The 16,292-nt window shown below is 40.3% G+C and overlaps 1 protein-coding gene across 1 annotated transcript in view; it reads left to right on the top strand.

Moving 5' to 3' along the window:
* The first annotated feature begins 478 nt into the window (after positions 1-478).
* LOC119721183 (TALPID3 protein-like) overlaps positions 479-16,292 on the top strand; it is a 31,456-nt gene continuing 15,642 nt past the window's right edge. The window contains exons 1-11 of the mRNA XM_038191086.1: positions 479-584; positions 2,831-2,917; positions 4,079-4,147; positions 5,449-5,681; positions 6,634-6,706; positions 7,547-7,801; positions 8,103-8,289; positions 9,502-9,890; positions 11,561-11,680; positions 12,926-12,991; positions 14,760-14,959. Of these exons, the coding sequence (XP_038047014.1) occupies positions 555-584; positions 2,831-2,917; positions 4,079-4,147; positions 5,449-5,681; positions 6,634-6,706; positions 7,547-7,801; positions 8,103-8,289; positions 9,502-9,890; positions 11,561-11,680; positions 12,926-12,991; positions 14,760-14,959 (1,709 nt within the window). The 5' untranslated portion in view covers positions 479-554. The remainder of the gene's footprint in view (positions 585-2,830; positions 2,918-4,078; positions 4,148-5,448; positions 5,682-6,633; positions 6,707-7,546; positions 7,802-8,102; positions 8,290-9,501; positions 9,891-11,560; positions 11,681-12,925; positions 12,992-14,759; positions 14,960-16,292) is intronic.

The raw sequence follows: 16,292 nt of genomic DNA, 5'->3' as shown, positions 1-16,292 counted from the left end.
TTTCTTTATATAGAGTGACATGTCAGAGGCCAGCCAGTGAACTTCACTGAACTGCCATAAAGGTTTTTGAGTAAATTGCTGGAGAAAATGATTTGACTGGTTGCTCACATGCATGTAGGAGTTGGGGGAATAATTAAAAGTTTCACGCATTTAAAAAAAAATGCTGGTACTCTCATAAAAGAGTACCAGCATTTTTTTTTAAATGCGTGAAACTTTCAGATGGATTCACCATGACCTGGGCAAGATAATTTTGCAATGGTTTGAGGAAACAAGATATTTATTTAGGAAAAACCTGTTCAGGTTTTTCATCTTATTTTAGAAAAGTATATTTCACTTATCTTAGGAAACAGTGTTTATCCTGGAAATTGTGTCTATTAATTTACTCTAAATTTATCTCTAAATAGTCTTTTGTAACCAATGCCCACTTTGTTAAATTAATGAGACTCTTTTTCTCTTTCTTGTTAATGTTATGCAGAGGAGTTACAAGTCCTGAGAGTGGTGCAGAATTGAAGGCAGCCAGTCTCGTACAGCAGTTGAGCAAACTCAAGACAGAGATGAAGGAAATGAAAACGGATCTTATCAAGGTATTGAGAGAGAAATCCATACCGGTGGCAATCAAATCTTCATCTCAAAATTGTTCTGCTTTTCAAGATCATCAGTTCAGTAGTTGTAGTAAAGCCTGTTTTCAGGTGATTCTGTTAATGACTTAAGTCCATTTCACGGTATCAAAAATATTTGTGTTGAGCGAAGTCAAATCCTGAGATTTTGAGAACCCCTTACACATTAGCAAGATTCCAACACGGGTTCAGTGCTCTACTCCACTAAAATTCAACCCTGGTCCTGGCTCTACTCAGGTAGGAAATCCTAAAGTTATGTCTGACCCATTTTCAACCTATGTTCGATGAGACCTGATTCAGCTCCAGATGGACCCATGTTGATCGCTACATGGGTATAGGCAAGACAGTAGTGTGAGATCAAGATCCAATTTTTTGGTGTGATTGTTATCTTACCGCAATGAAACCACGAGTCGCGTTCCCACTTATGCTTGATCCACTTTTTTGAACGGAAATGTCGAGTCCGAAAGGTCACTGAGTTCAGTATAACGCATGCGCTAGCTTGCTGAGCTCGCGCTCTGTGACAGTGTTGCATGCTGGGACGGACAAATACGCAACGAAAATTTTACAAAATCAGTCTAGTTAAGTACATAGTACAATGTACATGTACATATTCATTTTTTCATGTGTAGTGGAAAGAGCACTTTTTTTCATGTGCCTAGTGTAGTATTAGGATATGTACACATGCACTGCATGCATGCATCGCGCATGCGCGGTGACACATTTGCTAGACCGTAGTTCAGCAGTCGTTTGCTGTACATGAGCTACATGCCTAAAAACTTATTTCTTGGTTCATCAGACCGCAAAATTTGCACGCTTCTCGTGCACAGATCGACCTTTTGCATTCCCATTTGATCATAATCTGCCATTTGCAGGATCTGATCCACCAATTGGGGGACCTGCATGTGTATCCTAGTCGAAAGGTGGATCAAGAAAGGTGGATCTGATCCTGATCCACCTTATAACGGTTAGCGTTCCCACACGACACACAATTGCAGGATCCGATCCACCAATTGGGGGATCTGATCCGGCAATTTGGCAAATGGTGGATCAGATCCCCCAATTAGTGGATCTAATGGGAACGGGGTCAAATAAAAGTCTTTAGTCAGCCTGCACATTATTGGCAAGCATATATTTAGAGGCAATTCATCTTTTTATATTCAACAAATATTAATTGCCTGGGGGAAGAGGAAACGATGGAATAGGGAACCACATGAAATTTCCTTCTCACGTTTCACAGAACACGCTCTCAACCCAAAAGGGATTATCTGCTGTCCATGTAACGTATCACAGACACTCACCTCGTTACCTGACTGTTGCTCACAGGGGAATAATTTGGACCTTCCATCATCCAGAACGAATGAAAAGTAGTGCAATGGGAGTCATCCATCATTAGCCATTGGGGAACACCGGGCATATTTGTGCACTTTGATCAGTCACAAAGGAATTGGATGTATTGCATGCACTTCATCAACCAATGTACTGATGTAGATTGAGAGACCATTTAGTCAGCCCAAAAAAAGTAGTCTCTACAGACGAGATCACCCAACTTATTGAAACCTCATTTGACTTTAAATTTATCATTGCTCCTTCTTACTGTGCACATGGTTGGGCAATGTGCACATCTTCTATGCCATACTGCGTATTCCAGCTGTGCACGTCAAATGCATGTGCACACATGTAGTACTCAGCTTTTGTAAGCATGTCAGGACATAAATCTCAGTGACTGCTCAACGCATCAGGGGTTAGGGCTTAAAAGATTAGTGTATTGTGACCGAATCCCACAAAATCAGTCTTGTTAAGGACATATTCATTTTTTTCATGTGCAGATGGAAAGAGCACATTTTTTTTAATGTGCAGTGGAAAGCGCATACATGTACTCTCCTCTTTTTGACTTGTCAATCAGTTTGACATCTTAATACGTGCTATATGCAGGTTTTGTGGGAATGTTGACTGTTTCTATTGATTTCCATTATACTGGATTTATTAAAAGTCAATCCTCTCATGTTGGATCACTGAAGGATTTTTGAATATTAACACTGCAGTGATATGGAATTCCAGCTCCTGTAATTCCAGCTTTACAAAATTTATATTAATAATCATTAGTGGAGCACAAGGAAGTTGCTAGCAACTGCCCAATAAACATCATAATCTGTTCATCTAATCTAAATAGTCTGCATGCACTAAAAGGGGTAATGATTGTTTCTTTTTTGTAGAATCTTCATTCTGAAGGGAGAGATGGCAGAGTTCGACAGAGCCACCTCCATTCACCGACTAGGAGGAGACGTGCCGAATTGCATGAGGTAAAGAATGAGAATTTGGAAGTACATGTATGTTGTTCATTGGTTATCTCATAGGAGTAACAAAGTAACAATCGGCCAACCAAATATAAGTTTGATTTCACCAGAGTTGTCATTTAAAGCTATAGTCCATCATTTGCAGCCATCCGAAAAAGTAACTGGCGTATTATTGTTGAAAAACATACTTGGTTGAAAGATAGTAAGTGGACTAAACTCCCTGTGAAATTAATCTTTCTGGCAAGCTATCATTTTGAAGTAATCAACAAAAGAAGGCCTTTCCAACGGTGAGTCTTAAGACACACCGTAGGAAAATTTAAATTAGTAGTTCGTTTTGTTATTCGGCGCAGCGCGCGCAAGCATTGGAACGACGCACAGGCATGCGCGGTTGCTATAATTCGTCGGATCAGTGCGCGACATCGCGTATAGCTGCAATTCAAAACAATTCAAAAAATGATTCAGCAACTTTTGATCTGAAATTGAGATCCTAGAATGCTGTTTTTCTCGGAATATACAGCTGAAGCTGAGCTGAAACTTCATCAGGTTAGTTGTTCAGTATCCTTCATTAGATTTTGAACACTTTTGTTGCTTCAAACGAACAAAATGCACAAATTACAAATGATGGACTATATCTTTAAGCTTGTTTCAATTGCAGGTGGATGGTTTGAGCATTCATACACTCTCACTGACAGTGCAATTAAATATATGTTTCAGTATTGTTGTTATGTCAATGTGAACTGTCCATGTATTATTTAAGGATGTCAAAATAGTACATCAATTTGAGACGCTGTGGAAAGTATCTCCACAAGTAAGTGTAAGTCACAACAGGTTAAAATCTAATTCAGCAATTGGTCTGGTCCATTAGTAATTAATAAGTCTACAAAAACTTCAGCCTCGGGTGACCCACGTTGTCTGGTTTTTTTTACAGTCTTGAGCGACTTACAATTACATGTATTCCTTGAGCTTACCTCTAGTACCTAAAATTGAGTATTCTTGGATGCAATTTGAGTAAAACAAAACAAATGTGAACAAATATTCCTGAAAATATTGAAGGATGCCAAATGTCTGAAAGAGCGAGAGGCAAGGTTCTCAGGGATTGACTTCGGATGACTTTTGTGTGTTCACATGACTGACATGTTGATGGAATGGTTCCCTTATTTCTTTCAGGAGGCTGAGAGGGAATGGGATGAGCTAATGCAGCGACGGCTTCAGCCAGCGCCTGTCGATCTTTATCTGGTAAGATTTTATTGAAGTCAGACATGTACATAATGGAAATTTGTTACGAGTAGGACTATTTTTGTATGGGTAGGATTTAAGGCCCAAAAAACATATTTCTGCTTCTGATTACATGGCATTTGAAAATAGGGTAGGTAGGTAGGGAAATTTCTGCTGGTTTTTTTTTGGCAAATTGTTTTTGTACTATCATATGGAGGTGTCTGCGTGTAGTCGAATGGTAAAAGGTAGTAATTGATGATTTTCGGGGGGGGGGGGGGGGTTCCTCATTTTTCCAAAAAACAAATAAGGGTAGGGGCTGTCAAAATAGGGTAGGTGGGGTAACAGAACTATTACTTTTTTTGGCCTAAGTCGTTTTCTGGAGGGTTATATTTGAAGTACTAGAATTTCAGTTGTGTTTTAAAAACTAAGATGGTTTTAAATGTTGATGTTTCTCAAATAAAATGTTTCACAAATAAATTAATGCCTGTTGTTCATCCAAAGACCATTTGTAAGTCCTTTTTGGCAGTTTCCATAAATCTTTGACTGATTTGAGTGTTAAAAAAGAAAAGAGAAGAAATGTACCTTTTTGTCCTGCAATTTTTTAATATCTTTTGGAAATGTCTTCCCATAACTGTGTGCAGGGTCTAGTTCACAGAAGTGAAAGAAGTTACAGATGGCTTGCCGTTATGAGAATTCGTTATAAATCACAAGTTGTAAATCTGTATCATTGATCAACATTTTGATAACAAATTTAGCTGCAGGAAATGTATCTGTTTAATTGAAATGCTCACCTGATTGCCTGTTTCACAATTAGTTGTTTTACTAGGTATATGTTTATACTCAAAGGGTATACACAGACTGTTAAAAATTGAGAATTCCTGCTAGATTGAAAAAGTGCCTACTCTAGAAAACTATAGACTAATGGCAAACAAAATTAGAGCCATTTTAGGTAGAACCACGTTAGCGTGCATGCCGCACGCTTTCTTGAAGACAAGGCACGCACCATTTTGTTAAGCATAATGGTCAAAAGAGCCCGGAGTGCCTGCGTACTACCTGAGCGTGACTTGTGCAAGCCTGGTTCCACCTCAGAAAATGGCTGTCGCCAAAATTAGTCTATATGCCATTCAGAAAATGAGCAGTGCCACGATCAAAAAATGCAATGCATGCCACACTGCATGTACTCTTTTTACTCCCCCAACCTCAGTGGAAAGTTCCCCACCCTAAACTTTGTGTTAAGCTGCCATTTGATTTCCCTCCACCCTGAATGAAAGTCCCACTTAGTCTGATGTTGACAAGTGTGATTTTTTGTTTCATTTCTCTAGAGGAAACCTCCCACACTGCCAGACACCACCCTCCCTTTCTCCCAACCCAAGCAGCCCCTCTCCCCATCCCATTACAACGCTCCCCTCCACCCCTCCCTGTGTGCGGATGCCAAGGCCGTCCTGGACAAGGTCCAGTCCAGCAAGTCGTGTCTAGAAGCCAACTTGGAGGCAGTTGTTAGAGCCAAGGAGCAAGAAGAGTTCTATAATTACCTCGATAGTCTCCATCTCCACGGGTAAGGAAACACTCACTGATTTCAGATTTGTCGTTTCCATTTAATCCTTCCAGTGTTCTCAAAAGTGTAAGGCTAGGTGACATACCGATAGAGGGTAACAATCTTGATAGCTTTTTCAAGAATAATAATAATAATAATAATAATAACCGTATTTATATAGCGCCTTTTCCAAAGGATACAAAGCGCTGGGGGAGAATGCAACCAAAGACAGGTAAATGAAGTATATGAACATATGAGACCCATTATGTAGCACCTTTTTGCTAGGTGCTGCGGCGCATATAGCTGCCACTGCCAGAAACACCAGGGCAAACCCCTTTTCAATAACGACAAGTGTATACTGGGATCTTTAACGTGCACTACACATCACACGGGACCTACGGCTTTACGTCCCATCCGAAGGACGAAGCAATAATGGTAAAGTGCCTTGCTCAAGAGCACAAGCACCCATGCTCCCACGGTCAGGATTCGAACCCATGTACCACGGCACACGAGTCGAACACCCTAACCATTGGACCACGTACAGCGCCCTACAAATACCAGGGGTACAATAATATAGAGGGTGCTCCTTTTAGACTTAGATTCCCATTTTCATCTTTGCAGTATGCCTGCTGAGGTACTCATTATCTGTTGTGTTTAAAACTTTGTTGTTAACCAAAATGTCAAGCAGAAAAGAAATTTTGGGCAGGGCAGCAAAACTTGAGAAGGGTGGCATACAATTTAGCAGGGCAGGCATCTCCCCCCCCCCTTTTTTTGTTTTTATTAATCCGACTGTCACTGTGCACATCAAATTTTGGCAATTATGTTAATGATATAAACTCAGCAGATAAATGATCACAAGTCCAGGGGATTGTGCATCATTTTCTTATTCAACCTAATACTAATTTGGAGTTCCTGCCAGTCAACTTTGTTCCATTACTCCATCGTGTTTTTCCCCTTTTATTTGGCTACACAGAGAAGCTGCTGAGAAGGCGCAGCTGAGATACAGAGTGGGAAGAATGATTGCTGCGCTAGATGATGAAATTAAGGTAAACATAGGTTGTTGTGGAACCAGTAAGGTTCTGTAACAGAACCAATGCATTTGTAGGCCCCTCTCACAGAATCACAGAATCCCTGTCACCACTTAACACTATTCTGGTCCACCTACAGGGCAACAGTCAGCTTAAGAGAAACAGTAGAGCATTCTTTTCCAGACACCAAGATACTCTGGTTCTTGCAAATCTCAAAAGATATATTACTACAGATTTCATGTGAATTAAGTGCACCTTTTGGTTGGCTGTCTAGTCAGGAAGCTGGCTAACTTTGCAATACATTTATGTGTTGGGAATGACCGGTTTAATAGAAGACTACAGATAAATATCTGATGAAGCTTCGCCTCGCATGCTCCACAGGGGAGTCAGTTTTGCCACCCAGCGTAGGCTTCGCAGGCAAGTCATCCGCTTCGCGGGTGATCAACTTGTCCCACCTCACGGGCGATCATCAACTCCTGAACGATCAACTGGAGTGCACACCAATTTGCATTTTATAGTGTAGTGGTGATGAATGGCTTAAGGCTATCCAATGAACAACTTGTTGACACATCTTGAAGTATTGGAACAAATGTGCTCACGAAATCCTCCCTCTTCCAGATGTTGGCCTCTAAAACTTCTTCAGTCAGTCATATAGAATCTCATTTCATTGACCCAACAGGTTCCATTTGCAGGCCTCATTTTCTGAGTGTTTCTTTAAACATTAAAAAGCTCATTTGTGTTATATTTTTAAGTAGGGGGGCACATTGAGGCGCACAGGCCTCAAGTGGGAAGGGATGTCCATGCCCCTATGCCCCCTCTTAGCTACGCGATTGTCATCTAATCTCTTCCGTCCATTAGCAAGAAGTCAGCAAGCCAAGGAAGCCCCATCCATCAGTACACATTCCAGAGAAAGACACCACAGGAGCAGGACTTGGCCAAGGACCAGCAGCATCAGCTAGATTGGCCAGGGCTGGGGGTAGAAAGAAGCCTGTCTCAGCTAGGATAGACAGCGGCTTGAGGAAGGGGCAACAACCACCATCTGCAGTGGGGGAGAAGGCCGGAACCGTAGGCAGACATAATAAAGAGAATGTGGCACAAACCAAGAAACAGCCGGTAAGGGCTTAATACTGGGGCCAATTTCAGTTTCGGTTATGTAGAGGCAGAAGTTTTTTAAATGGCAATGTGACCAACATTGATAGGCCATTTTCAAATTTCTCAACTTTAATAGCCCAACCATGATCAACTTGAATGTATTTGATTAACAGCGGTTCAAAAGAAGAGGCTGGTAATTCCATCTGACTATTGAAGGCACTGTTCAAAGCAGATGAAAAGTTGGCACTCTTCGTTGCGGCAAGTAAACAAAGTTGTGAATCACCTGTTTGCCTTTTTTTTTTTTTAACTCTTCCACAACTAGGCAAGTCGAGCCAAAAAACAGATGCCAATCGACCACAATCAGGATGAAGCTTATCTCACAAGAATATACGGTAAAGCGTTGTACCAAGCCAGACGATCCACTATGAAGAAAGAGCCTTACCTGAAATATGCAACATCAAGCCCACAGCCAAAGCCTTCCAGGGTACCCTTTGCCTCCCAGGTGAAAGGTGAGACTTCCTTTTCAGATGACTTTTTAATTTAAAAAAAAGCCTATCAAAGAGGCCTGGTAAATGCCAATGAAGGTAAAGGCTAGACAAAGAGGGAAAAGAAAAAGTGAGCTCAGAAATAATTGCAGAGTAGAAAGGTAGTTATATATGTTGAACTGTGGTATTAAAATTATTAAAAAGCGGGGAAGCGGGAATAACAAAGTGAGGCAGTGCAATGGAAGAAACTAAACGCATAAAACTGAATTTGCTTTTGGAAGAGTGTCTGTTGTGGATGTGAAAAAAACAGTTTAGTGCAGCCAAAGGGATTTATAATTAAGTGGAACAAGAGAACGGATAATTTGAGCAGACTTCTTTTTTGTAAAATGCGCAGTGATTCGTCTTTGTCTGAAGATGGAATCAGCTCATTTTTTACATCATGCTGGAGCGCACTGCTGCGCATGGAGAGAACATAATGTGTGCCAAATGATCATGTACACAATGCAGTTACTGATTCGAGGCTGATGATGGAGCAGCCATGTTCCTGGCTATTGAAATACCTTGTCCACATTCTAGGAGGTGTATGCTGTATGCCCACTATGAACTCTGCAGGAAAAGTAGGTGGTGCTGTGTGATAATGATAGCTCCCGTATGGAGGACACATGCATGTGGGCAATGGTTTTTCCTTTGTTTACTGCTTGGGAAGTAGTGTTTCACAAATTACATCCATCAATAGCCTTTCTCACAAGCAGCCAAAGTTAAGATAGAATGAAAGGGAAAGTTTTACCAATTGACCACTTCACGCTGGGATTATTTTCGCTGAAAATTTTGATTTTTGCAAAAGGCAAAATTTTCCAACCAACTTCTGATGTACAGCCAAACGCCACGATACTGATTCGCAAGAGTCATTTCAACAGTATTTGTACGATATGTCTTGCTGAAACCTTAAATGCCTCAATACTCTTGAGGGGTGCACTGGAACGTAAATTGTCGACGGCCAAATCAAGATCAACACACCGTTCGACTCAACAGACTCCACAGACTTTGTGTGTGCGTACAAAAGGCACGAGAGATTAGCGTGTTTAGACGTCACCGGAGGCGAGTTGAGACAATCATGATGCTTTAACCCGTTAGCTGCGCCTGTGTATAAAAACAGCCAGCGCATGTTATCACGTCCTCCGATACGAACTGGTCAATAGAAACGATAAGTGGTTTCATTTTCTTTTTAATCACCAGGAACTGAAATGAAATCGGCCAAGATCCAAACAGAATCCTCGTCGAGAACCATCCAGATCCCAAGACCAGCTAACCAATTCTTCTTTGACCCCTACCCTCTGACATCATCCAGTGTACAGCATCCACAATCAGGACCCACCCCAGTCCTCCCATCTCCCCCAGTCCACCATCAACCCGTGCCCCTGACTGCCCCTAGCCATGGCCAGCTTATACCCATGGCCGTAGCGCTGGCTCCCCCACAGGTCGGTGGACTGACCCAGCCTGTGACCATCCAGACAGATGGTCTGGAGAAAGGGGTGGTCAAGGAGTTGGAGAAGAGGGAGGTTAGGAGCAACGTGGCGGTTGTCAACATACAGTCTGAGGAAAAGAGACCAAAGCTGACAGTACAGGTAAGAGTTCACTATCCATGGGTGCTGATGACCCCCTAACCGTTTTACAATTCTTGTGAAGGAAAAGCGGGCATTTTCAAAGCATTTTGCATGTGTAACTTGCTATAAATGTGCAGTTCATGCATACAGGTCACGTGCACAATGAAGTGCTAACCCCGGGTCACTGGCTATGCAAAATGTACCGGTACCAATGAGAACTCAAAGAAAATTAAACGTCACCAATGCCCCTGGATAGAGCAGTTGTTACAAGCAAAATGTAGGTGTACATTCCTCTGAAATATGAGTTTACACTAGGGACAAATTTCAAGGAATTGCTTACCGTAGCCACGAAATCTTTGCTAACAATAGCAGAAAACTCATTAAATGTATATCAAGGATCAGCAAGGAAATTTGGCTTGTGCTGTTATGCTCATCCCATAACTAAGGGCCATGTCACACAAGGCAGTTTGAATGCAGTTAGTTCCAGGCACTCTCGTGCAAAAAAAAAAGTGACAGGCTCATTTTCATTTACTTGTAAGCTCCTCAGAATCATTTGTTAAAGAGGTTGTGGAATGCTCGAAAACACTTCCGTCATTTTTTGGGTATATGTAGCCTAAGGTGTGATGAAATAAAAATGACTATTGTTTCTGTCATGAAATGAGTACAAAGGGTACTTTTGAGGGCTATTTTTCAGGTCCTGTTTCGACCCGAACGTGCAATTTGTGTAAAAGTCGTCGTTGCGGGCAGCAAACAAAACACAGTAAATCGTGAAGTAATAAACAGGACTCTTTATGCTACTCTGCATCGGGAGTCCTGTTTATTACGTCACGATTTACTGTGTTTTGTTTGCTGCCCGCAACGACGACTTTTACACAAATTGCACGTTCGGGTCGAAACAGGCATGACACGACTTGAAAAACAGCTCTTGTACTACCTTTTGTACTCATTTTATGACAGAAACAATAGTCGTTTTTATTTCATCAAACCTTAGGCTACATATACCCCAAAAATGACGGAAATGTCTTTGAGCATTCCACAACCTCTTTAATTATTTGAAAACTGTACTTCATTCTTTCTGGGGGTTCCTTTAAGTTGCTGTGAATTTGGTCTCCAAGTTGTCTGTGACAATTGCATTGTTAACCTGACCATGAAGATTGTGCAGTTACATATTAGCACAGATTTTCTATGCTTGTGCTGTAACAAGCACAGCATTATGATCATACGTGCAGAATTCTGTTGTTTAGCAGAGCCATGAAACTGGGCCATGGTCTTCATTTTGTGGAGCTGTTTGCCAGAAAGTGTTGCTTAGCAAAATGCGCTAAGTTCTATATTCAGCTAAAAATCAGTCTAAGTGGGTATTTTTGTGCTTTTAGCAAATTTCTTTGCTTAGTACAGTAGTTGCATAAAAGTGGCTCCTGTTACTTGTTTAGTTTAAACAGTTGAGTGTCTTGTTCCTGTAAGTAGTTTTAGAATTTCTTTGTGAAAGACAGATTATGCACAGTTTCGTCATCCACCTCTGCACCTCCAGACTTAGCAATGGAATCACACAATTTAAATTTAAACTTCTCAATCCTGTACTCTACATACTTGTATATCAAGAGGCCCATGTGTGTGAGAAAGTTGCTGAACCACTTAACATATCACTGCCAATGACTAATATTAAGGTCATTTTTCTGGCTTTGATATTAAAGCATCTTCCAGCTGTTGACATAGACACGGAACTGTCCAGTCAGGCCTCGAGTGTGGCAGAGCATGATAGAGTACCAGAGGGAGGAACGCCAAAAGATAGAAGAGCGGAAATCACTCCACCGGTAAATACTTTGGCATAAAGTGTGCTGATCTATTTTTATTTTAATAACCAACCAAATAAAACACTGTAGAGGTTCCATTTATTCTGGCCAGACTTATCACAGGGATCACTGGCCCTGCTTATCATCTCTGCCTCAATCCCCACTATTAAGACATTTTGTGTTGATGAAACAATTTTGAGTATTTTTTATCAGTCGTTCATTGAAAGTGTGTCGTGTTTTTCATTCTTTTCCTGGTATTTTTTACTTAAGTGTTAAGAACAGTTTGCAAAAGATTATTCACCTTGGGTCTAAAATTATTGGAGAGCCACAGAGATGATCTTAGGCATTTCTGCGAACAGCAAGTACTAAAGCCAACTCCATCTTAGCCAGTGACTGTCAGGTGCCGAAAACCATGTTTTGAGTTTCTTCCATGAGGACGCCGTCTCAGATGCCCTCCATGTAAAACTAACAGAAGGAAGTTCTCATTCATTTCAGTGGCTACCAGACTTTCAAATAACTGATATGTGTATTTTTAAATGCCAATCACTTGTGTATTCATCATCACTTGTGAATTCATCATCATATTTTAAAGTAAAAATAATATTTTAGAGTAGTTTCCAATCATATCAATATGAAATCTACAAGTAGGTCATAATTGTACAAAATTTGACTTATTAATTTGTTGTGTAATTAACTTTTAGTGTTTTAATAGTGAGCTGTCCCACCTCATGTAATCACCTTTTTAAGGATAAATTTGCCTCTGAAGAAGATCTTGGTGAGATCGGAACTTAAGGCCCTCTTAGTTTGTTTGATAAATAAAGTATTTGAATTGAATTGAATTGAACTGAACTGTAGCAGAAACGTCCACCCTACAGCCACAGTGTTTACTGGTCAGGTAGGCAATTTTGGCTTGCAGGCACACGTACATCCCAAAACTAAGTTGGAATAGTTAGAATGTCTGTGCTAAGCCATGAAATTAGGCCATGGCAGGAGGCTGAACCTGTAACCACCAGATCTGCAGGGAGCTGACTTTCTCTCAGTTCTTGTTACATTGTTGCATTTGAAAAATTGATCAGGGCTTAAGGTGGATAATCTAATGATTTGCTATGAACAAAACTCTGTTAATAAACGTGTATTCATATGTCAGGTTGTTTGATCTAGTTCAGTTTGTTGTCCACAGGCTATGGACTCCATGCACAAGGGTTTGTTGCACACTCACATGAAAAACAGTCTGCCTGAGCACAAATTTCATTTTGTTTTTTGCAGGATGAAGAGAATCTCCCCGGTCAAACACAGTTTTCCCACTACCTAGCTGTTACTGAAGATGCAGAGGTAATGCACATTTCTATGGTTCAAAACGTGACCAGTTGACAATGGGTTAAAGGGAATGTACATCATTGGCTTTTGCTGTAATTTTCAGAAATGAACTATTTGAGGGGTTAGTATAATAGACCAAATATTGTTACACTGACATGTTTGAAGTTTTGTGTTCGAAAATGCTTGAAAAACCAAGAAAAACACAACTGTTTATGTAGTCTGGTTCCCTGACTCCACTTAAGATAAAATGGATCAATTATAGATGTCGGAAAATTGTAAGATAAGGGAACCAGTCTAGCTGGCCTGCACCCGTTCATGAACATGTAACCAATAGCAAACAAAATTTGGACTGAAAAAAAATTGTAAATTTGGAGCAGTAGTTGAAAAATAGTTGGGTTTTTCCAACGGTGGTAGGCCGACCACCGTTGGAAATGTATACAAAAATACTATTTTCTTGAGAATGACTCGACACCAGGTGCCATAATTGTACAGGATGCTTTAGACTGTCATTTACCAACATCCTAGTAAGGTATTTCGTAAAAACTTGGTAGTTTTATTTTTCGATGTTTGCAAATGTTGTATATTCCCTTTAAGGATAATATTTGCTTAGAGCAGAAACATTTTGCTCAGTATAAGTAGCTTCCCATCAAAAACAAAGTGTTATGTTTATTACTTTTTTTTCTTTGTTTTGGCTCTCTACTTAGCAGCTCCCTGCAATTGAATTTTATTCATCACTATGTCAGTTAGCTTGATGACAAATGAGCAGGGATGTAGTCAAGTCCATCACAAGTCTAGTCTGGTTCCCAGACCAAAAGATTCTGACTATTCCCGATGAATCTTAGGTCCGGTAGCCTCCGGTAATACATTGTATTACAATTTACGTCACGTGACTAAAACGGGAGGAATTCCTCCTTTTTCCGAAAATTCCCGAAGTTTGCCGAATTCGTTTCGTCGACAATCGGATAGCGCCCGATTATTTCCGAATATAATATAGGTTTAATTAAATGCTTATTGCTTATTAATTTCTTTTTAAAATGAGTTGATAATTAATATTCATTGCTTTCATTTAGAAAACTGGAATTCAACGACGATTTTGTGCATCAAATATACTCGGATCGTATGGGCGAAATTTTTGCTGCGTCATGTACAATTTTGAATTTGAAGACCGTTACTGAGATTTTCCAAAACTCGGTCTTCATTCGGCTCCGCCTGCTAACAGTGCTATTTGGGTGCCTACTTTTGAAGATTCCAGATCAACATTAGTCAATGTTATCTTACAGAAACATCAAACTGTATTATCATAACTGTATGATATTACGAAGCAAGTGATTTACTTAAAAATTTGATCAGATCGAACATTAAAAGCTAAAAGTGATAAAGCGAAATCGGAAACGAAGCCGAGCTTTGAAAAAGGGCCATCAATGTCGTCATGTTTGTTTTTAGCCACGGAGGCTGCCTGACCTAAGATTCATCAGGAATAGTCAGAATCTTTTGACTTTTTGACCAATCACAAGTCCAGTCTCAAGTTAATCACATGTCCATTCACAAGTCCAGTTACAAGAAACACTGGATGAACAATAACAAAGGAATGCCTTTGTCAAAGCTCATTTTAATAGCTTGTGATTTGTATTGGGACTAAAGGACAAGTGATGGACTTGCAGGGACTTGTGATGGACTAAAATGAGGGATGGTGGATGATGTATCCTTTTTAAATATTCTCAGGCTGAAATTGATAAGGTGGACACATCTTTTACAAGAAATCCTTCTTTTTTCTTATTTGCAGCCGGAGGAAGAATCAGAAGATGAGCTGCCTACTCCTGGTATCTCGTTGCCAGGCCGTTACACAGAGACAAGACGACCCTATCATGGCCCGCCCTTCCCTCCCCAAGCCCCACACCCCAATCCATCCAATGTAGGACCATCCTCAGATCAACTGGCCGGTGGCATCCGCAAAGACATCATGGAGAACGCAGCAATGGAATGGTATGGAATTTAAGGGTCTGTGTCATGGAACTGCTGAGAATAGAAATGTATAAGCACAGAAATAATTTGCTTAAAAACAAAAGTGGTTACCCGCCAGCGGTCTTGCAATGAATTTAAGGCTTGTGACTTAATCTCAGGTTATTTTATGCTTAGCACATTAATTTGTAAAGCAATATTGCCTACTTAATAGCAGGCCCACAAAATTAGGCCCATCATGTTTATAGTCATGAGCAGAGGGAGAATTGGAGACATCATCAGTTAACACACGAAACAATCCATCAGATCCGACTGTGTTCACAACTTTTGTTAAAACTAAACAGAAAAGATTTGCTAAGCAAAAGAACTGACTGGAATAGCAGAAATGGGCTGAGAACCAGTTACAAGTATTACAGTCGAATCTCGTTAGTACAAACTCTGTTAAAGCTATAGTCCATCATTTGCAGCCATCCGAAAAAGTAAATGGCTTATTATTGTTGAAAAACATACTTGGTTGAAAGATAGTAAGTGGACTAAACTCCCTGTGAAATTAATCTTTCTGGCAAGCTATCATTTTGAAGTAATCAACGAAAGAAGGCCTTTCCAACGGTGCATCTTAAGACGCACCATAGGAAAATTTAAGTTAGTAGTTCGTTTTGTTATTCGGCGCAGTGCGCGCAAGCATTGGCACGACGCGAGGGCGCGCGTGGTTGCTATAATTCGTCAGATCAGTGTGCGACATCGCGTATAGCTGCAATTCAAAACAATTAAAAACATTATTCAGCAACTTTTGATTTGAAATTGAGATCCTAGAATGCTGTTTTTCTCGGAATATACAGCTGAAGCTGAGCTGAAACTTCATCATGTTAGTTGTTCAGTATCCTTCATTAGATTTTGAACACTTTTGTTGCTTCAAAAAAAAAATGCACAAATTACAAATGATGGACTGTATCTTTAATACAAAATTCTGGTTATAACAAACATAAAGCCTTAGTCCCGACTGTGCATTTATGTGCACAATGAATGGGACTGATGTTCCTCTTAATACAAAATTCTGATATAACAAACAATTTGGCTAGGTCCGAACGAGTTTGTATTAACGAGACTCGACTGTACATGAAAATGCCATGACAGTTGTCTATGCATGAGGCCTGCAGTTCTATTGTCGTAGCTAGGCAAATAACTACATGAGATGTTGAATCACACAATTTATTTCTCATTGCGATTCTTGGCTTTCAGTGTAGTGTAATTTTCCGAGCATATACATATTATGTAGTCCTTCAGATCATTTGTCCTCTGTAGGCTCCTTGTGGAATCAATACATTAATGTGCTCTCAGTTTGTTAAAAAGGTCTGTT

Source organism: Patiria miniata, unplaced genomic scaffold (genome assembly GCF_015706575.1).
Source record: "Patiria miniata isolate m_02_andy unplaced genomic scaffold, ASM1570657v1 HiC_scaffold_13, whole genome shotgun sequence".
Classification (NCBI taxonomy): domain Eukaryota; kingdom Metazoa; phylum Echinodermata; class Asteroidea; order Valvatida; family Asterinidae; genus Patiria; species Patiria miniata.
The sequence above is the reverse complement of the archived record's forward strand: the minus strand, read 5'-3'. Positions and strand labels throughout refer to the sequence as shown.